Source organism: Hemiscyllium ocellatum, chromosome 7, assembly GCF_020745735.1.
Source record: "Hemiscyllium ocellatum isolate sHemOce1 chromosome 7, sHemOce1.pat.X.cur, whole genome shotgun sequence".
NCBI classification, from domain to species: Eukaryota; Metazoa; Chordata; class Chondrichthyes; order Orectolobiformes; family Hemiscylliidae; genus Hemiscyllium; species Hemiscyllium ocellatum.
In genome coordinates, this window is record NC_083407.1 from 48298436 (window position 1) to 48324406 (window position 25971).

The following is a 25971-nucleotide window of genomic DNA, read 5'->3' on the forward strand; positions in this document are numbered from 1 at the left end:
GGGAAGAGGTTTTGGGAATATTGGAAAGGATGAATATAGATAAGTCTCCTGGGCCTGATGGCATTTACCCCAGGATCCTATGGGAAGCTAGGGAGGAGATAGCAGAGCCATTGGCCTGGATTTTTATGTCGTCATTGTCAACGGGAATAGTACCAGAGGACTGGAGGATAGCGAATGTGGTCCCATTGTTCAAGAAAGGGAGTAGGGATAGCCCTAGTAACTATAGGCCAGTGAGTCTGACTTCAGTGGTGGGCAAAGTCTTAGAGAGAATGGTAAGGGATAAGATTTATGAACATCTGGGTAGGAATAACGTGATCAGGGATAGCCAGCATGGTTTTGTGAAGGGCAGGTCGTGCCTCACAAACCTTATTGAGTTCTTTGAGAAGGTGACTAAGGAAGTGGACGAGGGTAAAGCAGTAGATGTTGTGTATATGGATTTTAGTAAGGCGTTCGATAAGGTTCCCCATGGTAGGCTAATGCTAAAACTACGGAGGTATGGCATTGAGGATACATTAGAGGTTTGGATTAGGAATTGGCTGGCTGGAAGGAGACAGAGGGTAGTAGTTGATGGATTATGTTCATCTTGGAGCGCAGTTACTAGCGGTGTACCACAAGGATCTGTTTTGGGACCATTGCTTTTTGTTATCTTTATAAATGATCTAGAGGAAGGACTTGAAAGCTGGGTAAGCAAGTTCTGAGATGCTGCCTAACCTGCTGTGCTTTGACCAGCAACACATTTGCAGCTAAGCAAGTTTGCGGATGACACAAAAGTCGGTGGAGTTGTGGATAGTGAGGAAGGAAGTGGTAGGTTACAGCGGGATATAGATAAGTTGCAGAGCTGGGCGGAAATGTGGCAAATGGAATTCAATGTAGCTAAGTGCGAAGTCGTTCACTTTGGTAGGAATAACAAGATGATGGATTACTGGGCTAATGGTAGGCTACTTGGTAGTGTGGATGAGCAGAGGGATCTTGGTGTCCATGTACACAGATCTCTGAAAGTTGCCACCCAGGTAAATAGTGCTGTGAGGAAGGCATATGGTGTACTGGGCTTTATTGGCAGAGGAATTGAGTTCCGGAGTCCTGAGGTCATGTTGCAGTTGTATAAGACTCTGGTGAGGCCTCATCTGGAGTATTGTGTGCAGTTTTGGTCGCCATACTATAGGAAGGATGTGGAAGCTTTAGAACGAGTGCAGAGGAGGTTTACCAGGATGTTGCCTGGAATGGTAGGAAAATCTTATGAGGAAAGGCTGAGGCACTTGGGGCTGTTCTCATTGGAGAAGAGAAGGTTTAGGGGAGATCTGATAGAAGTGTATAAGATGATTAGGGGTTTAGATAGGGTAGATACTAAGAACCTTTTACCGCTAATGGAGTCAGGTGTTACTAGGGGACATAGCTTTAAATTAAGGGGTGGTAGGTATAGGACAGATGGTAGGGGTAGATTCTTCACACAGCGGGTTGTGAGTTCATGGAATGCCCTGCCCCTATCAGTGGTGAACTCTCCTTCTTTATGGTCATTTAAGCGGGCATTGGATAGGCATTTGGAAGTTATTGGGCTAGTATAGGTTAGGTAGGATTCGGTCGGCGCAACATCGAGGGCCGAAGGGCCTGTACTGCGCTGTATCCTTCTATGTTCTATGTAAAGGCCTTTTTACAAGTATACTGACATTCTGAAGGTACAGTGACTTGTGATGGGATACCAGTCTCTGTGGAGTTATTTCAGCACATTAGCAACTTTTAAGGCATTTCTTGATAGACACATGAACAGGAGGTGAAAAGATGGAGAAAAACTTCGTATGGGCAATAAGTAACAGGTCTAAGTAAGGATTAGGAATCGGCACAGGTTTGGTGGGCTGAAGGGCCTGTGCTGTATTGCACTACTGTATATTGTATTGTACTTAAAGAGGAATAAGACAACGAGGGAAAAGAAAAACATTCAGGAATTTCTGGTCAATAGATCACTATCAGAATCTGTTTAGAACATTTAGCAAGGCTTTGTATATGTAATGCAGTGCGTGCTTGGGTGTTTTACCCTACCTATTCTTGTGAAATTTTAAGACACTTCTGAATAAAACTGATGTCCACTGTTCGACACAATTTGTATACACATAGGCAGCAATAAAACTGCACAACATTTTCAAAAGTTTGGATAGTTGTTATTCAATTTATTAGAAACAGTTCCTCTTCCTATTTCCTAACACCTTCACTCCCCTCAGTTGAAGAGTCTCACATAGTTCACTGTTTGTATGGTAAATACCATGGTCATTAAATGTAAAGTGACTTGAAGATTATTAAAAATAATCCAGAGTCTGAGCCTAAAGTTCTCGGGACAAAGGTTCAAATCCCACAATGGCACATGATGATAGTTGAATTCAATAAAGTCTGTGATTAAAAAGTACGCCAGTCTACTGGTGACCATGTAACCATTGCTGACTGTCATAGAAAAATCTGGTTCACTAATGTCCTTTAGGGAAGGACATCTATCATTCATATCTTATCAGGTATACTTATGATCATAATAATGTGGTTGGCTCTTTACTACCCTCTGAAATAGCCTAAAAAGCAAATAAGTTCAAGGGAAACTAGTGATAGGCAACAAATGTTGGCATTGCCAATTTTCACATACCATAAGATTTACTCAAGAAACAATGGTCCAATCCTGCAAAGAACTAGATCATATGGCTGATTTGGAAACAATCAAATACCCATCACATAGGATATCACCTGATGAAGGAGCAACCCTCCGAAAACTAGTGTGCTTCCAATTAAACCTGTTGGACTATAACTTCGTGTTGTGTGATTTTTAACTTTGTATAAGGACAGATCTGGTAATGTCAGACCTTTGTCAAAGTAAAGAGAGGGTCCCAGAGGACTGGAAAATTTCTAATGCAACTTCCTGTTTAAGAAGGGAGTAAGTCAAAAGATGGGAAATTACAAGTCGATTAGCCTTACCTTGGTCGTTGGTAAGATTTTGGAGACCATTTGAAGGATGAGATTTCTGTATACTTGGAAGTGCATGGTAAAATAGGGCAAAGTCAACATGGTTTCATCAACACCTCCCACCTTGTACATGGCAGGTACTCATGTGACTCAGCCAACATTGTCTATCTTATACGTTGCAGGCAAGGATGCCCGGAGGCATGATACATTGGGGAAACCGAACAAAGGCTACGACAATGGATGAATAGGCACCGCACAACAATCGACAGGAGGGTTCCCTCCCAGTTGGGGAACACTTCAGTGGTGCAGGACATTCAGCCTCGGACCTTCGGGTGACCATCCTCCAAGGTGGACTTTGGGACAGGCAGCAGAGGAAAGTGGCCAAGCAGAGGCTGATAGCTAAGTTCGGTACCCATAGGGAGGGCCGCAACCGAGAACTTGGGTTCATGTCACATTACAGGTGATCACCATTGCACTACACACACACACAGATATTCCTACACACACACACTCTCACATACACATGGACACAGGTACACACAGGCACCCACACACACCCTTATAGACACACACACTTCCACGCTCACACATGCACCCCCTCGCCGACTTAAGACACTCTGTATCCACCACAAACACACACATTCTCACACTCACAACCCCCACCCCAGACAGACAGACACACACAGACAAAGACCCACATGCATACATATATTTTGTGTGGTGAATTTTTATTGCAGAGTTACATTGCACTTTGCTCAAAAACTGCATATATTCATGTAGAACTCTGAGCTCAAAAACTGCATGAATTTATGTAAAACACTGTTATCTCACTTTTTAGATTAGAATCAATTTAAACATCAGGTCATAGACAGAGAACACAGGGCACTTTTCCCTGCCACCATAGGAACTGTAAAACCTGTGCCCACACCTCCTCCCTCACCTCTATCCAAGGCCCTAAAGGAGCTTTCCACATCCATCAAAGTTTTACCTGCACATCATTTATTGTATCCGTTGCTCCCGATGCGGTCTCCTTTACATTGGGGAGACTAGGCGCCTCCTAGCAGAGCGCTTTAGGGAACATCTCCGGGACACCCGCACCAATCAACCACACCACCCCGTGGTCCAATGTTTCAATTCCCCCTCCGAGGGATATGGAGGTCCTGGGCCTCCTTCACCGCCGCTCCCTCACCACCTGACGCCTGGAGAAAGAACGCGTCATCTTCCGCCTTGGAACACTTCAACCCCAGGGCATCAATGTGGACTTCAACAGCTTCCTCATTTCCCCTTCCCCCACCTCATCCTAGTTTCAAACTTCCAGCTCAGCACTGTCCCCATGACTTGTCCGGACTTGTCCGACATGCCTATCTCCTTTTCCACCTATCCACTCCACCCTCTCCTCCCTGACCTATCACCTTCATCCCCTCCCCCACTCACCCATTGTACTCTATGCTACACTCTCCCCACCCCCACCTTCCCCTAGCTTATCTCTCCACACTTCTGGCTCACTGCCTTTATTCCTGATGAAAGGCTTTTGCCCGAAACATCGATTTCGCTGCTCTTTGGATGTTGCCTGAACTGCTGTGCTCTTCCAGCACCACTGATCCAGAGAACACAGGGGGCCAACACCTTCAACATATTGTCTAGCTATCAGCATTGTTAGCAGCTAACCGGAGAATGCAACTTTAAAAAGAAGGGTTTTGTGATTTACACATGAAAGAAGTGAAACTATCACTGTATTCTAACAGATGAAAGGCTTAACAGACAATCAATGTTTCAATGTATAATTTCAGTAACATCACACTGCAAATTTTTGCTATAAATTCTATGTTACGATCGAGCCCTCCACAATCACCTGATGAAGGAGCATCGCTCCGAAAGCTAGTGTGCTTCCAATTAAACCTGTTGGACTATAACCTGGTGTTGTGTGATTTTTAACTGGTTTCATCAAGGGGACGTCATGCCTGACAAATTTGTTAGACTTCTCTGAGGAGGTAACAGGCAGGTTAGACAAAGGACAGCCAATGGATGTTATCTATCTGGACTTCCAGAATGCCTTTGATAAGGTGCCACACAGGAGTCTACTGAATAAGATAAGGGCCCATGGTGTTACAAGCAAGGTGTTAACATGAATAGAAGATTGGCTGACTGGCAGAAATTAGAGAGTGGGAATAAAGGATGCTTCTCAGGATGGTAGCTAATGGTAGCATTCTGGCTAATTTTGCAGATGAGACAAAGATAGATGGAGGGGCAGGTAGTATTGAGAAGGTGGGGAAGCTCCAGACAGTTTTAGGCAGGTTAGGTAAGTGGGCAACGATGTCGCAGCTGGAATACAACTTGGACAGAGGCAGAGACTACTTTCTAAGTATGGCGAAAATTCAGAAATCTTAGGTGCAGAGGGACATTGGAATCCTAGTCCATGATTCTCTTAATGTTACCTTGTAGGTTGAGTCAGTAGTTAGGAAAAAGTGACGACTGCAGATGCTGGAGATCAGAGCTGAAAAAGGTGTTGCTGAAAAGTGCAGCAGGTCAGGCAGCATCCAAGGAGCAGGAGAAATGACGTTTCGGGCATAAGCCCTTCTTCAGGAATGAGGAGGGTGTGCCAAGCAGGTAGGGAGGAGGGGCATTGGGAATGCAATAGATGGAAGGAGGTTAAGGTGAGGGTGATAGGCCAGAGAGGTCAGGAAGAAGATTGCAGGTCAAGAAGGTGGTGCTGAGTCCGAGGGTTGGGATTGAGATAAGGTGGGGGGAGGGGAAATGAGAAAGCTGGAGAAATCTGCATTCATCCCTTGTGGTTGGAGGGTTCCAAGGTGGAAGATGAGGTGCTCTTCCTCCAGGCGTCGTGTTGCCATGGTCTGGCGATGGAGGAGGCCAAGGACCTGCATGTTAAAGTGTTCAGCCACGGGGCGGTTGGGTTGGTTGGTGCGGGTGTCCCTGAGGTGTTCTCTGAAACATTCCGCAAGTAGGCGGCCCGTCTCCCCAATGTATAGGAGGCCACATTGGGTGCAGCGGATGCAATAAATGATGTGTGTGGAGTTGCAGGTGAATTTGTGGCGGATATGGAAGGATCCCTTGGGGCCTTGGAGGGAAGTAAGGGGGGAGGTGTGGGCGCACGTTTTGCATTTCTTGCGGTTTCAGGGGAAGATGCCAGGAATGGAGGTTGGGTTGGTGGAGGGTGTGGACCTGACGAGGGAGTCACGGAGGGAGTGGTCTTTCCGGAATGCTGATAGGGAGGGGAGTGAAATATATCCTTGGTGGTGGCATCTGTTTGGAGGTGGCGGAAATGACGAAGGATGATGCAATGTATCTGGAGGTTGGTAGGTGAGGACCAGTGGGGTTCTGTCCTGGTGGCGATTGGAGGGGCGGGGTTCAAGGGCGGAGGAGCGGGAAGTGGAGGCGATGCGGTGGAGGGCATCGTCAACCACGTCTGAGGGGAAATTGCCCTGCAACTGCATGAAATGCAAAACTTGCGCCACACCTCCCCCCTCACTTCCCTCTGGGACACCCGCACCAACTAACCCAACTGCCCCGCGGCTGAACACTTTAACTCCCCCTCCCATTCCGCCAAGGACATGCAGGACCTTGGACTCCTCCATCGCCAGACCATGGCAACACGATGCCTGGAGGAAGAGCGCCTCATCTTCTGCTTAGGTACCCTCCAACCACAAGGGATTAATGTAGATTTCTCCACCTTCCTCATTTCCCCTCCCCTCACCTTTTCTCAGTCCCAACCCTTGGACTCAGCACTGCCTTCTTGACCTGCAATTTTCTTCCCGACCTCTCCGCCCCCAACCCCTCTCCGGCCTATCACCCTCACCTTGACCTCCTTCCACCTATCGCATTCCCAATGCCCCTCCTCCAAGTTCCTCCTCCTTACCTTTTATCTTAGCCTGCTTGGCACACCCTCCCCATTCCTGAAGAAGGGCTTATGCCCGAAACGTTGATTCTCCTGCTCCTTTGATGCTGTCTGACCTGCTGCGTTTTTCCAGCAACACATTTTTCAGCTCAGTAGTTAGGAAGGTAAATACAATGATGGCATTTATTTCAAGAGGATTAGAATATAAAAGGAGGAATGTAGTTCTGACGCTTTGCAAAGTTCTGGTCAGACCACATTTAGAATACTGTGAGCAATTTTAGGCCCATATCTCAAGAAAGATGTATTGCCCCTGTAGTGTGTTCAGAGGAGATTCACGAGAATGAAAGGCTTAACGTATGAGGAACATTTGAGAACGGTGGGTCAAAACTCAATTGAGTTAAGAAGGATGAGGGGGGATTTAATTGAAACTTACAGAATATTGAAAGGCCTGGATAGAGTGGACGTTGGGAGGATGTTTCCATTAGCAGGAGTAACGAGGACTCAAGGGCACAGTAAAGGGAAGACCCCTTAGAATGGGGATGAGAAGAAATCTTTTCAGGCAGAGAGTGTTGAATCTATGGAATTCATCACTACAGAAGGATGTGAAGGCCAGGTTATTGAGTATATTTAAGACAGCGATAGATAGGTTCATGATTGTTAAGGGGATCAAAGGTGATGAGGAGAAAGTGGGAAAATGAAACCAAGAAACTCATTATTGACTTTCAACGGAATGTTACTCATACCCCCCTACACATTAACTGCACAGAGGTGGAATGAGTGAAAAGTGTCAAGCTCCTGGAAGTGGCCATCAACATCAAGCTTTCTTGGACTCTTCATGTGGATGCACTGATTACGACGGCCCAACAACATCTCTTATTTCTCAGGCAGCTGAGGAAATTTGGCATGACAGCGAGTACTCTTGCCAAATTTTATAGGTGCGTCATCGAGAGCATTCTGTCTTGATGTATCACTACCTGGTATGGTAAATGTACCTTTCAAGGTTGGAGATGGCTACAGAGAGTGGTGAACTCGGTCCGGACAATCACAAAAGCCAAACTCCCATTCATAGAATCCATCCGATGTCAAGGAAAGGCCGCCAGCGTTCTCAAAGATCCATCCCACTCTGGCAGTGGTTTGCTACAACCTCTACCATCGGGGAGAAGGTACAGAAGCCTGAACACACACACCAGCCGGTTTCAAAACAGCTATTACCCTACTGTTGTTAGAATACTGAATGGACTCACAAACTCTGAGCATTTGCCTGTACCTGTGTCTTTGCTTTTGCTGCTGTTTACCTATTATTTACTTATCTATGCTATTTAGCTATGTGACCTGCCTGTATTACTCACAAGACAAAGCTTTTTACTGTGCCTTGGTACACATGACAATAAATTCAATTCAATTCAGTTCAATGGGGTTGAGAAACTTAACAGCCATGGTTGAATGGCGGAGCAGATTCAATGGGCTGAATGGCCTAATTTCTGCTCCCATGTCTTATAGGCTTATGACATCCTCGCATATGTTTATGAGGAATAGATTTATATTCTTTAAAGGAAAAATTAGGATTACTTTATGAGTACATCAGTTCATGAAAGACAGCCTACCTGTTAAACAGTTAGATAACAGTATGACATGTGACATTCCAGTATAAATGTCCATTCTTCACCTTTGATGGTCTTCAGTGCAGTATGTAGTTAGTCAGTTTGTCAGCTATATGTAATGTTACAGTCATGTAAAGTTGCTGTAACATTAGTAAACTTGGAATGCAGACTGTGTATAAGTCTCGAAACTTAAAACAGTGTAAAGAGTTAGATTTGCTAATAAGTTTCACGAGTTGAGAGTGTGGTGCTAGAAAAGCACAGTACGTCAGGCAGCATCCGAGGAGCAGGAGAATTGATGTTTTGGGTATAAGCCCTTCATCAGAAATGAGGCTCATTCCTGATGAAGGGTTATGCCCGAAATGTCGACTCTCCTGTTCCTCGGATGCTGCCTGACTGGCTGTGATTTTCCGGGAGCACATTCTTCAACTCTGATCTCCAGCATCTGCTGTCCTCACTTTCTGCTTATAAATTTCAAGACATCTGTCTCAAATAGAAGCCAGTCTTTATGGGATACATTCCTGAGCTAACACGCAGGGATGCACTCAGACCACATCATACTGTCAGTGGTCTTGACCCAAGAAACAATATCACTCAGAGCTTGCAATTGCATACAGAGCTATATGCCATTCTTTTCAAGGAGTTTGAGCCAATGAGTTAAACTTAGATACATATTTCAATAAAGCAACAGAATGCTGAGTATTTATAATAAGGAGAGATAACAAGCTTCATGATGTAATACACTCAATAGGTTAGATTGTAATATCTCCTGTCACATAAATTGCTGTTAAGATTTAATCCGTCAGGTCATAATGCCATCGCTACCACTGGCAAGTTTGATTTCAATTTTCATTTAAAAACACCAATTTCATCTTTCAAAAGAAAATAGAATGGATTGACTAATTTTGACTTGTTGATATGGAATTGCATAACTAAAAAAGATCACATGGAGGAGCTGGAAGAGCCAAATGGCTCCCACCCGTCTCTATTTTTATAAGCTCATTGCATCAAATTCTACCAAGCATCTGAGGAGCAGGATAATCGATGTTTCGGGCATAAGCCCTTCATCAGAACTTAGGCTCATTCCCAATGAAGGGCTTATGTCCGAAACGTCGATTCTCCTGTTCCTTTGCTGCCTGACTGGCTGTGATTTTCCAGGAGCACTCAAACTATTTAACTCTGCTCTAGATGCAAGAAACATCATTCAATAAAAGTTCAAGGTGGGTAATTATCCAAGGCACAATTGAGGAAATTTACACCATAGTTATATCAGAGCATTCCCTGTGCCTTCAGCACTAAATTACCTAGGCCAATTCATATAAAACACCTTCTCTGCCCTGGAACTGCAAGCTACATGTTAACATTTGACAAACTCTTCATTGTGCACCTTAATGCTCAGTATGGGCAGAACATGGATGGTGAGACAGGGGTGTTTCAGTGTGAATTATTTTGTTGCAGCTATTTATGTTTATGTTATGATGGAGTAAGTGACCAGTCAGTGGCAGTAACTGAGTTCCTTCAGGTGACTATCTAACAACCTCCCTTTCCTTTTTATTCTGAGTACCCTTCATACTGCTCCATCAAGTTCATGCCTCTCTCATTTGCAACAGAATGCAGCATACATCAAACAGATGACAGACTCATTATTGAACCTGACTTACAGATAGGTGAGGCTATGTACAATGTTCTCACGTTTTAAAAAAAATACTAAATTAGTGTAAAGTCCATACAACATCTTGCCAGTGAAGTAATGCATCCTTTTGATGTTACGAACTAGTGATAGGCCTCAGGAAGTTCCTCATTCCTGATGAAGGGCTTATGCCCGAAACATTGATTCTCCTGCTCCATGGATGCTGCCTGACTGGCTGTGCTGCTCCAGCACCGCAATCTTGATTCTGATCTCCCCCATCTGCAGTCCTCACTTTCTCCCAGGAAATTTTTGTTCAGCTTAAAGATGGGTAAGTATTTCTTGACTCATTAGAATTTCTTACTTGATGGTGGCAATTTAACTTTGTACAAATTATAATTACAAATTCCCTCTAGTATTATCGTCTCTACCAGCACTACTTTGGCTCCCCACCTCTGCACTTGGCTCCTCACTCTCCATTCTAGCGCTTCACCAAACCTCACCTCCCAGCACTAGCTTCTTAAAATGCCTCCCGCTGTTGGGCTTCCCATTCAAATGAACACCTGAAGTCACTTCATTTGAATGACTGATACAAACTAAAATCCCCTGAGAACGTTACAGCCTTTCCTTTTCAATTCAACTGCCATATATAATGGCAGGGCAAGTCTGAAGTTGTGTCAAACCGTCTCTATTGCAGAGCCTCATTTATTGAGCTTTTATGTTCTTTATGAGCGACCCCACACCTTGCCAGCCCTAAAAGCACCTGAGGTAAATGGGGTTTGTGTGTCAAACTTGATTTCACCTTTCTGCTCACTTCATGGGAAATGAAGGTGTGACTGTGCATTGTGACTGTCTTCAGCCTTCAATTTCATTCTAGACAATAGCTGTGTGTATTTCAAGAATTGTTTTTTGAGTATCACACCAGAAACATTATAAGGCAATTAATGCAGTGCCTTTTGATTGCATACAGGATTTTAGAAAGATTTTCAATACAAGCTCTCTGAACTACTTAAATATCATTATCCTCCAGGAGTTTACTTGACCTTCACAATCCAACTGCTCCATATACTTCTCTTTTTAAAATGCTCTCATATTTAAAATGGAAGGCAATTATCTACAAATAGATATTAATGATCTCTAAATCTTTCCAACAATGCTTGCTCTATAGTCATGTAACTATTTGTAGCCATATAAAGAATTACAGACTTAATTTGAGATTTGATAGTACGAAGTCTGATTTGTAACATTGATTTTTCCATCACTGTTTGTTTGTATTGGTGTCAAACAAACCATTTGTTAAGCTGCCAGGGTTTTCCACATTGTGTTATGCTTGAAGGATTGTTTCAACACTAGGTGGATCCATGGAGCATCACAAATAGTTTTACAGAAAAATCCACAAGGACATAAAAATAAATACATAGGTTTAAGGATGTATATACACAATGAACTTTCAACAGTTTCAGTGCATTATTTATGGCTATGCTTAGACAGCTGTGGAGTCAGGGTTGGAGAATGGGATGAGCTGGGAAGCTCTTTCGGGAACTTGTATAGGTCGAATGGCCTTTTTCTCTATTGTAAAAGTCTGTGATTCTATAATTCTATCAATGGGGGGGATACTAAACAAATATTTTACATCAGTGTTTGCTGTAGAAAAGGACATGGAAGATATAGAAAGTAGGGAAATAGATGGTGACATCTTGAAAAATGTCAGTATTACAGAGGAGGAAGTGCTGGATATTTTGAAATGCATAAAAGTGGATAAATCCCCAGGACCTGATCAGGTGTACCCGAGAACTCTGTGGGAAGCTAAAGAAGTGATTACTGGGCGCCTTGCTGAGATATTTGTATCATCGATAGTCACAGGTGAGGTGCCGGAAGACTGCAGGTTGGCAAACATGGTGCCACTGTTTAAGAAGGGTGGTAAGAACAAATCAGGGAACTATAGACCGGTGAGCCTGACCTCAGTGGTGGGCAAGTTGTTGGAGGAAATCCTGAGGAACAGGATCTACATGTATTTGGAAAGGCAAGGACTGGATTAGGGATAGTCAGCATGGCTTTGTGCATGGGAAATCATGTCTCACAAACTTGATTGAGTTTTTTGAAGAAGTAACAAAGAGGATTGATGAGGGCAGAGCAGTAGATGTGATCTATGCGGACTTCAGTAAGGTATTCGACAAGGTTCCCCATGGGAGACTGGTTAGCAAGGTTAGATCTCATGGAATATAAGGAAAACTAGCCATTTGGATACAGAACTGGCTCAAGGTAGAAGACAGAGGGTGGTGGTGGAGGGTTGTTTTTCAGACTGGAGGCCCGTGACCAGTGGAGTGCCACAGGATTGGGGCTGGGTCCACTACATTTCACCATTTATATAAATGATTTGGATGTGAGCATAAGAGGTATATTTAGTAAGTTTGCAGATGACATCAAAATTGAATGTGTAGTGGACAGCAAAGATGGTTACCTCAGATTACAACGGGATCTTGATCAGATGGGCCAATGGGCTGAAAAGAGGCAGATGGAGTTTACTTTAGATAAATGCGAGGTGCTGCATTTTGAGAAAGCAAATCTTAGCAGGACTTATACACTTAATGGTAAGGTCCTAGGGAATGTTGCTGAACAAAAAGACCTTGGAGTGCAGATTCATAGTTCCTTAAAAGTGGAGTCGCAGGTAGATAGGATAGTGAAGAAGGCGTTTGGTATGCTTTCCTTTATTGGTCAGAGTATTGAGTACAGGAGTTGGGAGGTCATGTTGCTGCTTTACAGGACATTTGTTAGGCCACTGTTGGAATATTGCATGCAATTCAGGTCTCCTTCCTATTGGAAGGATGTTGTGAAACATGAAAGGGTTCAGAAAAGATTCAAAAGGATGTTGCCAGGGTTGGAGGATTTGACCTATCGGGAAAAGTTGACTGAGCTGGGGCTGTTTTCCCTGGAGCATCAAAGGCTGAGGGATGACCTTATAGAGGTTTATAAAATCATGAGGGGCATGGATAGGATAAATAGGCAAAGTCTTTTCCCTGGGTTAGTGAGTCCAGAACTAGAGGACATAGGTTTAGGGTGAGAGGGGAAAGATATAAAAGCGAACTAAGGGGCAACTTTTGCACACAGAGGGTGATATGTGTATGGAATGAGCTGCCAGAGGAAGTGGTGGAGGCTAATATGATTGCAACATTTAAAAGGCATATGAATAGAAAGAGTTTGGAGGGATATGAGCTGGTTGCTGGCAAGTAGGACTAGATTGGCTTGGGATACCTGGTCAGCATGGACGAGTTGGACCAAAGGGTCTGTTTCCATGTGTACATCTCTATGACTATCTAATTTTGACGTTGCAAATTTAAAATAATATTTGTCACAATTTTCGATTTTAAATTCTTTGTGAAGGCTAGATTTTGACTGAAATGATTTACCTCAAAAGCTTTAGTAATACCTATACCAAGTCAACAGTAAAAGTTTGAGAAGCTGCTGTACCTTTTTAAATTCTTGTGAAAAATCTGTATAAAAAGTGTAAATAAATGGCTGGCCGTCAGTGTATGGCAGAAACTCTATTGAATATTTCCAGAAGTGTCATATACATCATTGAAGCCAAATGTTGAATTGAGATTTTAAACTTTAAGATAATTATTTGCTGCTTTTTTGATATTTGTTCTTCATTGTACACAACGATCTCAAAACTGAAACCATCAAAATCATTGGCCAGAGATTTGGCTGACCACCTCAGAACTTTGACAAAGACAATGGCAGCTATTGAAACTGTGTAACTGGAATGATAAAGGTAGTTGCTGAAGAATTAAATTCAACCTCAACAAGTTTATCATATGTTGTTTGAAGATTTCATGATATGAAGAAAGAACTTAAGAGTGTTTGAGATATGCCAGATTTCAAGGCAAATTAGTAATTTTTTTTACACATTAAGTGCCATGGAGGTCACTCACAAATAAAAAAAACATCGATTTTATTAACAGTTCTCAGGCATTCTTGGTGATGTACTTGAATAAAGTGGCTTTATGCTCATAAATTATGCAAAAGGTAAATTTTAATAATGAACACATTATTAATTTAGTTTCTATACACTTGAATGTTTCCCTAACATGTACATTATTTAGGACAAATACTTGCTTCTCACTACAATCTATTGTCATTCTAAGATCAGTAATGGATGACAGCAAATGAAAGCAGGGAAAAAAAATGTCAGAACAAAGAAACACAGCGAATTGGAATGGGAGAACAACGAAAACAATCTTTTTTAGTAGCACAGAAATTCTAAACTGCTTCACAGAGACGCCATCACAGACAAGGGTATTATCAGGTTCAGAAGATAAATAAAATTAAGGAGACAGTGTTATGAAGGAGGGATAGGGAAAAAGAAGTCTGAATTGAAACATTTCTTGCATTCATGCAAGCAAGAATATGTCAAAGGATCACGTTTAGTCTTAAGCAACAGAAAGCAGAGAACGTTTACGGGAAATCAGAGTGTCCTTAACCTGTGTTTCTGCAAGGAGCATCAATATTAAGATCACTCTCCATTTCATTCTGAATTTATCAAATAGTGATTAAATTGATAAAGCATTTGAAAAGTCCAGGAAGGCAACCAGGTCATTTGAAAGTTGCCTTCTCATGAATGAGATCTTTACTCTAACACTCATCTTAATTAATACTTGATTTAGGTTCATCTTTGATGCATATTTGTTCATCTTGAGCTAGGATCACCTGGGTAAAAGGGACGAATGGCCCAGTCAAAGAAATTGGCACATCTTATTACTGACAGTTGTTCCACTTAGTTAATCAACTTTGGTGCAGCACTGAGGTAATGTTCATTGTTGTGGATAATTCAATGAGTGTGGAGGAAACATTTGGAAATATGATATTTAAAGAAAAAGATGGCAGTCATTTAGAGAAAAAGTTTTTAGATTATCTACAATGTGGAAACAGGCCATTCGGCCCAACAAGTCCACACCGACCCTCTGAAGAGTAATCACCCAGACCCATTGCCCTCTGACTAATGCTCTTAACACTATGGGCAATTTGGCATGGCCAATTCATCAAACCGGCACATTTTTGGATTGTGGGAGGAAACCGGAGCATCCAGAGGAAACCTATGCAGACACAGGGAGAATGTGTAAGAGGAAACTTCAGTTTGCCAAAGCAAAAGAAAAGTCATAATTTTAATAATCCTCAATTGATTAGGAACAATTGCTTTCATTTTAAATTTACTCCACTTCAGTCTAACTGTTTGAATAAGATTATTTAACTAAATGCTCTCCTTTTCTGTTGTAATTACATTTTCAGTACGCTAGAAAAAGTGAGAACTGAAAAGTTCCTGTTAAACAAATTGAACTATTTGATTGAAAGCTTACTCACCACATTGGATAAAGGCCAAGCCTCGTACTAACGAAGAGCAAGCCAAACATTACAAACAGGAGGTCGCATAATCTTTGACACTTGGCGTAGTTTGCCATTTTAGCTGCCTGTGAATTAAGAAAACATAGTTTAGATTTTCAATGTCTGACCAACATTTGCATGTATTGAATAGGCTACTCTCCAGAAGAGTTCTGAACTAGATCAAAAGTGACTCAGCAATTGATTAATCTGTGTCTAGTGAAAAATAATATTACTGTACCAGGATCTTTATATGTGATGGACTCAAAAACTTTGAAATATTTTCTTGTTTAACTAAAATCTATGATTCTTGGTCATACATACAAAGTAACTGACATATTGATTTGTGTTAGCTAATTAAGTTCAGTAAAATGAAATAATATAAATGGAATAAGCAGGAAAATCAAGAAATGAGCTTATACATAACACTTCAAAAGGAGCAATAAGTCAATTTTGTGCTTCAGAACTGACAGACTGATTAATTTATGGTTAATTCCATTTATTGCATAAAATAAGCAACTAACAATCGTCTTTGAAAATCTATAGACAAAGGATCTCTTTTATGAAATCTATTTAAGTCAAACATAAAAAGAAATCTAGTTGATAAACGAAATCTGCCATCTGTGAATAAATTTATAAAATAATTACTATCAATTGTGCTGTTTTTGAGGTTTTAGCAGGACAATTTATAATGAGTTCATGGGATGAATCTTCTTTTGGGCTCAGGAAGAAGCAAACTGTACAATTTTGTGGTTTGTTACCTGTACACCCACCCTATGTGTGATACACATGCTAATTTTTATATTTTTACTCTAGGGTTGGGTTTACTGGTGTACTTATTCAATAAGGGACCAGTTAGAAGGAACATCTAGGTCCTCCAAACAATGGTCTTGAAATTTCAACTGCTAGATAGTTGCAGAGGTATAGACTGCAGTTATGTCAGGACCATCTGGAGATCCCAATGCCTGGAAAATTGAAATTTCATTCAGGCAATCAACTTGTATCTAACCTCTGAAAAAATCCCTTAGAGAAGGATACTTCAGAGGACTCAGACTCTCAACTTTATGGTTACCAGGGAAAGATTACAGGATTAAAAACCTACTCCAACTCTTGCAAAGCTATTAAACCTGAACCCTTAACTCATCACAGATAGTCCCCAACTAAACCATATTGACCCTCTATGCCCTGACTTGACAATCTTGCCTCCTTACACAACCCATGATCTTGATCCAAATCCTCTAATCTGACCCCACTAGAACTGACAACTATCCCTGAAAACTCCAAACTAACACACCCTTGTTAAGACCCTGCCTTACTGGACTTGACTAGAAACAAACAAGCTGCAGATGCTGGAAACCAAAGTAGACAGGCAGGATGCTGGAAGAATACAAGAAGCCAGGCTGCATCAGGCTTGCTGTGTTCTTCCAGCCTCCTGCCTATTCCATTGGACTTGACAGCACCCTGAAACCCAAACCTCAACCCTGACCTGACCATACCACATCAGACTGACAATTCCCCAACCCAGTACCACAGCACTGAACAACAGCCCACCCTGACTAAAAACACCCATCCAGGCCAGGTCTAGACAGACCTGACTCAATAACACTGTGCACTGTCAACTCCCCCTTCACCTCCCACAATGCTCAGACACCTAACCTTAACCTGACACCATTGGACCTGGCACCATGCAGCCCTGACACAGAAGGACTGTCAACCTTTGACTCAAACTGACATGCCAACACTAACCGAACACTGCTGGACCCAGTTCTGTGTCCCTGACTTGACTTGCCAGATCTATCTCCCTCCCCTTCTTGACAACATCACAACATGATCCCCTCACCTGATCCTACATCCCACATCCTCAGCTTATCCCAGCTGGACTTGACACTCTTATTAATGAAGGGCTTTTGCCCGAAATGTTGATTTTTCTGCTCCTTGGATGCTGCCTGACCTACTGTGCTTTTCCAGCACCACACTCTTGACTCTGATCTCCAGCATCTGCAGTCCTCACTTTCGCCTACTCTTCCTATTGGCTCAACACTTCCACCTACCAAAGCAGCGCTGATCCAACCATCCTAACCATGTAGGTACTCAACCTCCCTTACCCATTTGGTACCCTAGCCCCTCACCCAATTAGCACGCTACCCTCTCACTCACCTGGCACACTGCCCTTCTTCACCCACAGGGCACATTAGCCCTCAATCCACATATACCTCAAATCACTTGGCACACTGCCCTCTAATCAATTTACCAAACAATCAATTCAACTATTTGCCACTCTGCCCCTCACTCTCCTGAAAACAAAACCCGAATGGGATCTCCAAATCTGATTCAACTTTCTGGGCCTATATCTCAACTCCCAAAAGTGATTAAAGCCTCCCAAATACCTCAACCCAAGCCAAGTCCCATGCTAGCCCATTTTCCCATGCCACCTTTATGACTCCAGCACCCCTCCATGTACTCTAAATAGCTAATCATCCAATATCAACAATGTAAATGTGTTAGGTTCCATGCCAAAATAATGAAGCATTCCTTAATGCTGATCATCCAAGAAACTAGAAATCACACTAAATAAACAATCAATTATTACAATTTATTGAAACTGTCATTTTCAGTTAAATGGAGTACCTACCAAGTTGAAACTAATTAACACTTGAAAGTCAACAATACATTATAATGGCTAATTATCCAAAGAATAGACTTGCCGATCTCTTAGTTATGAACTGTCAGTTCTTTTTTTCAGTTATGAAAAGGGATTGGATGGATTGGGATTGTTTTCCTTGGGACAGAGAAGACTGAGCAGATACATGATTGAGATGTACGAAATTATGAGGGGCAAAGACAGAGTGGATGGGAAGAAATATTCCCCCTGGTTGAAGGATCAATGACCCAGGGTTTAGATTTAAGGTAAGGGGTAAGAGGTTTGGAGGTTTTTTTTTAAACTCAGAGATGGTAGAAATCTGGAACTCACTGCCTGCAAGGGTGGTAGAGGCAGAAACATTCACAACATTTAAGAAGTATTTAGATGTACACTTGCAATACCAAGGCTTCACTAAAGGTGAAGCGCTGGAAAATGGGATGAGAATAGTTAGGTAGTTGTTTTTGACTGGTACAGACTTAATGCACTGAAAGACCTTTTCTGTGCTGCAGACCCCTATACCCCATGAATAAAAAAAAGCTGAAGCAATACAGGGGGAGCAGGTGGTTAGATTGTTTTAAAGTGTCAAAAAGTAGTTATCCTTATAAATAAAATACCCAATAAAATCACAGAACACAATATGATGGCACGGGCTAACAACATTATCACTGCATTATGGTGCTTATGGAAGGCATACCTAAATGATTAAATATTGAAGGAGCTACATGAGAGGAAGTAAATACAATACAGGTAGTTCTTCTATAACGCACATTTTGTAAATCCAATTTGGCTGTGACTTGATTTGTGAATTACAAACTTTTTGTTATAAAGCAAACTCTCATTGGTTATGGTGGGATTCCATGAATTACCAGCCGTCTTTGAATTATTCTGCTGGTGCATTTATTGCAATAGGTTGTCACCTGTGTTGTAACTTTTTTGTTTCTATCTGCAACGAAGGTAGTTTTGTTTGCATCCATCAGTGGGAAAATCAAAGTGACACTCTTGAACCTGCTCCCAAGGCTAACAGTTTAATTGTTTCTGGGGTAATACCACATCATTTTCCACCAACTTGATAAAAAAAATCCTATCCCTGATCAACTTCCACTGCTGTCAGGGAATGTGAAAAAAATGGAATATTTTGCTGGAACACTTACTGGAATTGAGGGGTGGGGGCAGGAGCGGGAAGAGAGAAAGAGGGATAGGGAGCAAAATCAGGTGCAAATGCAGCGATGTCCAGCGACTGTGGGAGAGTAAGCAGGGCATTTTGTTAAGCAAAGGCTCAGCTGCTGGCGATCTGAACTATCAACACATGGCGACTTTACAAGAGAGGGTGTATGTGTGCGGACGGGAGGAGGGCAGGGAAGTATGAAACTAAGGTTGGACCATTGGTGACCCTCATCTCTCCCCACCCCACCCAAGTCATGCCTGCTCCAAGATTACCCAATCTCCGTCTGAATTTGGGGGAGGGAGGATTTGAGAGTCTCGGTCCCTTATTCTCTCTGAAACCCGAGACCCATCAAAACCGCTCGCCGTTTAGAGCATCCCAGCTCTTTACACACACCCCAAAAAAGATTTTACTCGTGCCAAAAGAAAACACCCTGCATTTTAAAATTCCTCTTTGGAAATACTTTTGGGAATAAGCTTGTTGAGGAGAAGTCCCATTGTTCGAATGCCTTTATCTGCATTATGAAGTGACTTCTTAGCTGAAAATGGAAGTTAGAAGCCATGATAGCATTTAAATAGCACTGAATTCAGCAGCCAGGCCAGTATTGGAAAATTTCAGATGGAGCATTATTTAATTCAGAAACCCCTTAAACTGTTACTTATACTGTATTATTTCATGGAAATATATAATTTAAAAAATTTACTTCGATTGTGCTATCGTTTGTGTGAGGCTAACAACTATTTTTGTTTTACTGATACTTTTGGTGGTTCGCCCAATGCTATTTTTTCCGTCGGCCCCATTATTTCTATTGCATGATTCTCTATTAGATGGCATTGCACAGGAACACAACTATGGTTATAGGAGAACTACCTGTAACTATCACTACAGAAAACATGTTAGAGAAACTAATGCTTGATAAGATGCCTGAACCTGATGGATACATCAGAGGACACTAAAGGATGGGATGCATCCTAGGATATTAGCGGAAGTAGGTACAGCGATAGTGGATGCACTGGAAGTAATCTTCAAGAGGATTAGAAAACTGCCACTGTAACACCATTATTTAACGAAGGAAGGAGACAAAAAAAACGTATGCGTCTATTATAAATGAGGTAATAGCATAGCATTTAGAAGTAGATAATACGATTAACCACAGTCAGCATGGCTTCATGAAGGGGAAATCATGGCTGATAAATTTACTAGAACTGTCTGAGATGCTAACAAGTACAATGGATAAAGTAGAAGCAGTGGATGCAATATATTTGGATTTTCAGAAGATATTTGTTACGGTACCATTCATTAGGTTAAATTAATAATATAAGAGCCCACAGTGTTCGAGGTAGTATATGAGCATCAATACAAGACTAATATAGAAGATAGAGAGTTTGGATAAGGGAGGATTTTAGAATAGTAAACTGTAACTTGTGGTGTACCACAGGGATTAGTGCTGGGGCCACAATTGTTGCAATATTAATGACCTGGATGAGGAAAGTGAGTCTGCAATAGCTACGTTTGCAGATGACACTAAGGTATGTGGAACTGAGGATAGCACAAAGAGTCTGCAGTGGGATATTGACAGATTAAGTGAGTGGGTGAAAACATGGCAAATGGACCATAATGTGGGAAAATGTAAGGTTATACACTTTGGCAGGAAGAATAGAGGAGCTGCATATTATTTAAATGGAGAAAGACTGCAAAAAAACACAAAACAGATGGATTTGGGGCTCCTCACCCATAAACCACAAAAAGCTAGCATCAAAGTGACACGGATGATGGGGAAAGCAAACAAAATGTTGATCTTTATTTCAAAAGGGAACATAGTATGAAAGTAGAGCGGTTTTGCTGAAACTATATAAGGCACTTGTCAGATCACAGCTGGAAAACTGTCAATTGTTTTAGGCCTTATCCAAGAAAAGGTATACTGGCACAGGAATCAGTCCAGGGAAGTTTCATTTGGCTGATACAGTCGTAGGTATGGATAGCCTGTTTGTGAACAGAGGTTGAGTAGATTGGGCCTGTACTTAATGGAATATAGAACAATGAGAGGCAAAATTCTTGAGCCATACAAGATTCTTCGGAAAAAAAGTACTGCTGATGTTGGAAATGAGAAACAAAAATAGAAATTGCTGAAAAAGCTCAGCATATCTGGCAGCATCTGTGGAGAGAAAGCAAAGTTAATGTTTTGTGTCCCATGATCATTCTTCAGAACTGATTGTAGCCAGGAAAAGGAATGAACACTTTCCTTACCTCTAAAAGAAAATCAGATGCGTCATGAAGGCACATGACCAGTGTTCCTACACGCACCATGTTGTTGACATATGAAAACGTTATAAGTGCTATTGTTGCAAAGTGATGCACAAACATAATGGCAAAGTCCTAAAACAAGAAGAAAAAGCTAGGTAATCACTAAGTGAAAACTTCACATCAGCTCTCCAGTACACTACATGGCGTACAATTGCAGACTTAGAATTAAAGTAACATCATAGGATTTTGACAGTTCATTTTTAGTTGAGTATCTGATGGAATATAATGCTTACTTCAAGATAATAATGATTACAAATGCTCCCAATGGCACACTTCTTCAGCTTTTCTCAAATAAATTAACAGAATTTTTTGTTTTGACTTTATTCCTTCAGAATAAGGATTAATTGCAACTTCTAAACACTATTTTATGTCTCTTTTTTTTATTTGTGGGGTAATGACCAATATATTCAACACTCTTTAAGACTATATTCAATGATGTGCCATCCCAACACCCACTTAATGCTTGTTCAAGTTGCAAAAGTGCTTGGTTGATAATAGTCAACAGTGTTATATTACTTTCCAGAAGATAATTCACAAATGGTTAGAATTTTGTCAAGGAGAACGTTTGGAACAGTTACAGTGGATTAAGAGCAAGAGGTGGGATATGTCATTGGTGATAGGCAGGTTGTCAGTGATGACTTGGAGTTTAATTTAATTGTTACCCAGAAGTCCCCTTAAATTTTTAATAGTCTAACATTTGCTGGGTAATTATTAAGCTTAACTGAGTTAGAACTCTCTAAAATTCTTGGCTTTTTTAGATGGTTCCAGATGCAGGAGAATTGCCTATCAGAAGTATCAATTTCCCAGGCAATTCCCACAAATTCTGGACATTGGGATTCCACATGGCCCTGAACTGCAACTCCATTCGACACTGCTACAATGACTATTAGGTGACTGAGATATCCAGACAACTGTCCCTTACACTGCTGATGAGGAAGCTCTTGCCACTCAAAACAAAATCTTCCAGAAGCCATTAATATGGATGTTTAAAATATCATGCTCACAGTTAGGTTTGAATACCAAGTGCCCATCAGCTACTATTCAAGCTTCACATTCCAACTCACGGAATCAGAATTCTTTGGTGTTTGGTGTGTGTCTGTCCTGTGATCATGAGGATGATGGTAATACAGAAATTGTATTTTAGGGTGAGGTTTACTGCTTGTTACGCTATTCATGAACAGTTAATTAATGTTTTGTCTGCACTCAATTGTTAAATTGTATTCTTTATGGCTGGGAACAGCATGGGAAGGATTAAACATTTCAGCCACACAAAATCACTAGCTCACAGGTCAGACAGGCTGGTTACTGTAGGATGCACAAAGTGAATAATATAATTGATAATAAGAGTGGCTATGATGGAGCAGTTTGTGGTCCCATTTTCTAGGAGGTGAATTAATGAGATACATGTATTGTTTCCTCTGGGATGGCTGTGTTATTAAGTTCCTTTAAGTGGCCAGAGATAAGCCTTCCCCAGGATCAGGAACCCTCAGAACAAATGGCCCACCCATAGAGAGCAGCTCACCGCTCATTTTTCTCAACAGCTCCACTGAGGAGGCAGTAACTGCTGTCAGAATGACACTCACTGCACGCCTACTATTATGAGGTGAACCCAACCACAGTTAGATAAAGCAGGGTTTTGTGGGCTTGGGACCACAGGGGATGGTATGTAAGGGGGATTGGTAGCAACAGTTGAGACTCTGCTTTCCAAAGTTTAATGCCTTGATCAGGCACTGAGTACTTTGAAGGAGGGACCTTGTTGCAAGAGATCACAAACAACCTATGCCAGTTTCCCTGTCAGTCCCCTCACATGAAAACAAGCTGCCTACTGCTTCGTTAATATTAGTGGTGGCTGACTGGACCCCTTAGTGGTTGTTAATTCATGGCCTGAAATAGCTGTGGGGTAGGAAACCCACTTCAGGTTTTTCCACGTCAGACCTAACATTCACAAGAGTAAGTGGACAAATGGGAGATACTCACACACTACCACCTCCTCTTAATTAATTGTCAAACACACCATGAGAGAGGGCATGAAATACTTCATTAGAGTCTGAGCTGCAAATTTAGTCACTCTATATTTGGCAATGCATATAATCATCATGTGCCACATTACATAGCTTTGGGGAAAGGGTTTCGATATGCCTTCCAAGGATATTGAGTGGTATATCTTGGTTAATTTTATTCCAATAAACAATCAGTTTCAATATCGGCACGTTTTCTTTCAAGAAATAGCTTTTGTATTAAAGCCAAGCACAGTGTAAAGGTTAAGTGAGTGGCATCATTATTATATTGAGAATAGCAACATATACAATATCATTGCTTATATTACACTCAGTGCATCTGCAGTTTTTATTGAACCAAACCATCTCTTGGATTATGGTATGAGGTTTCATAGCTTCATTTTCACTATCACTGAAAGCGTATAGTGCTCAGTTCATCTGTCAAGAAAAGGAGAAATATGTGGCCATGCCATAGTCCAGTATTCTGTTTATTGAGTATAAATCTTTTGCTGTTTGACATAGAACATAGAATGTTACAGCACAGTACAAGCACTTTTGCCCTCGATGTTGCACTGACCTGTGAAAATAATCTGATGCCCATCTAACCTACACCGTTCCATTATTATCCATATGTATGTTCAATGTTCATTTAAATGCCTTTAATGTCAGCTGGTCTACCACTGTTCCAGGCAGGCTGTTCCACACTTCTACTACTCTCTGAATGAAGAAACTACCCCTAATATCTGTCCTACACCTGTCACCCCTCAATTTAAAGCTATGTTAGCCTTCACCATCCGATGAAAAAGGCTTTCACAGTCCATCCTATCCAACCCTCTGATGATCGTAAACGTCTTGATTAAGTCACCTCTCAACTTTCTTCTCTCCAATGAAAACAGCCCCAGTTTCCTCAGCCTTTCCTCGTAAGACCTTCCTTCCATATCATGCAACATGCTAGTAAATCTTCTTTAAACCCTTTCCACATCCTTCCTGTAATGCGGTGACCAGAACTGCATGCAATACTCCAAGTGTGACCATACCAGTGTCTTGTGCAACTGAAGCATGACCTTGTGGTTCCGAAACTCAATCCCCCTATCAATAAACGCCAACACACCACATGCTTTCTTAACAATCCTATCAACCTGAGTGGCAACTTTCAGGGATTTATGCACCTGGACACCAACATCTCTCTGTTCATCTATACTGCCAAGAATTTTACCATTAGCTCAGTACTCTACATTCCTGTTACTTCTTCTGAACTACCTCACACTTTTCTGCATTAAACTCCATTTGCCACTTCTCAGCCCAGCTCTGCGTCTTATCTATGCCCCTCTGTAATCCACACCATCCTTCGACAACTTTGCCGACCTTAGTGTCATCCGCAAATTTATTAACCCATCCTTCTATGCCCACATCCAGATCATTTATAAAAATGACGAACAACAGTGGCCCCAAAACAAAAGATCCTTGTGGCACACCACTGGTAGCTGAGCAGTTGCATGAACATTTCCCATCAACCACCACCCTCTGTCTTCTTTTAGCTAGCCAATTTCTAATCCAAACTGCTAAATCATCTTCAATCCCAAAAATCTGTATTTTGTGCAATAACCTACCATGTGGAACCTTATCAAATGCCTTAATGAAGTCCATATACACAACATCAACCGCTTTACTTCATCCACCTGTTTTGTCAGCTTCACAAAGAATTCAATAAGCTTAGTTAGGCATGACCCACACTTCACAAAACTGTGTTGACTATCTCTAATCAAATTATCCCTTTTCAGATGATTATAAATCCTATCTCTTATAATCTTTTCCAACATGTTACCCACAACCAAAGTAAGGCTCACTGACCCATAATTAACAGGGTTGTCCCGACTCCCCTTCTGAAACAAGGGAACAACACTTGCTATTGTCTAGTCTTCTGGCACTACTCCTGTCAAAATGATGACATAAAGATCAAAGCCGAAGGCTCTGCAATCTGTTCCCTGGTTTCCCAGAGACTCAGAGGATAAATCCCATCTGGCCCAGGAGACTTATCTATTTTCAGATCTCACAAAATTGCTAAAAAACCTCTCTTTGTCAACGGTAATCCCATCAAATGTTGTAGCCTATATCTCCATATTCTCACTAACATCGCCCTTTTCCAATGTGAATACTTACAAGAAGTATCCATTAAGCGCTTCCCCTATGTCCTCAGATTCTACACACAATTTTCCACTACCATCTTTGATTGGCCCTAATCTTACTCTAGTCATTCCTTTATTCCTTAAAATACCTAGAGAAGGCTTTAGGGTTTTCCTTGATCCTATCAGCCAACAACTTCTCATGTTCCCTCCTATCTCTTCTTAGATTGCTCTTTAGATCTTTTCTGGGTAACTTTCAACTCTCAAGTCCTTCATGCCTCATCCTCACATAAGCCTTCTTCATCTTGACAGGAGCTTCAATTTCTTTAGTAAACCATGGCTCCCTCTCTTAA

General features: G+C 41.6%; 1 protein-coding gene and 1 long non-coding RNA gene across 3 annotated transcripts in view; one reads left to right on the top strand and one right to left on the bottom strand.

The window, feature by feature from the left end:
• The window catches only part of LOC132817432 (uncharacterized), a 35812-nt gene extending 30962 nt beyond the window's left edge, over positions 1-4850 (top strand). The window contains exon 2 of the long non-coding RNA XR_009644878.1: positions 3120-4850. This is a non-coding gene — a long non-coding RNA (uncharacterized LOC132817432). The remainder of the gene's footprint in view (positions 1-3119) is intronic.
• Positions 1-25971, bottom strand: part of cers6 (ceramide synthase 6) — a 259453-nt gene that overhangs the window by 14743 nt on the left and 218739 nt on the right. For both annotated transcript variants that reach the window (XM_060827866.1, XM_060827865.1), the window contains exons 7-8: positions 21442-21570; positions 15374-15480 (exon numbers count right to left, since the gene is read on the bottom strand). In XM_060827866.1, coding sequence (XP_060683849.1) covers positions 15374-15480; positions 21442-21570 — 236 coding nt within the window. The remainder of the gene's footprint in view (positions 1-15373; positions 15481-21441; positions 21571-25971) is intronic.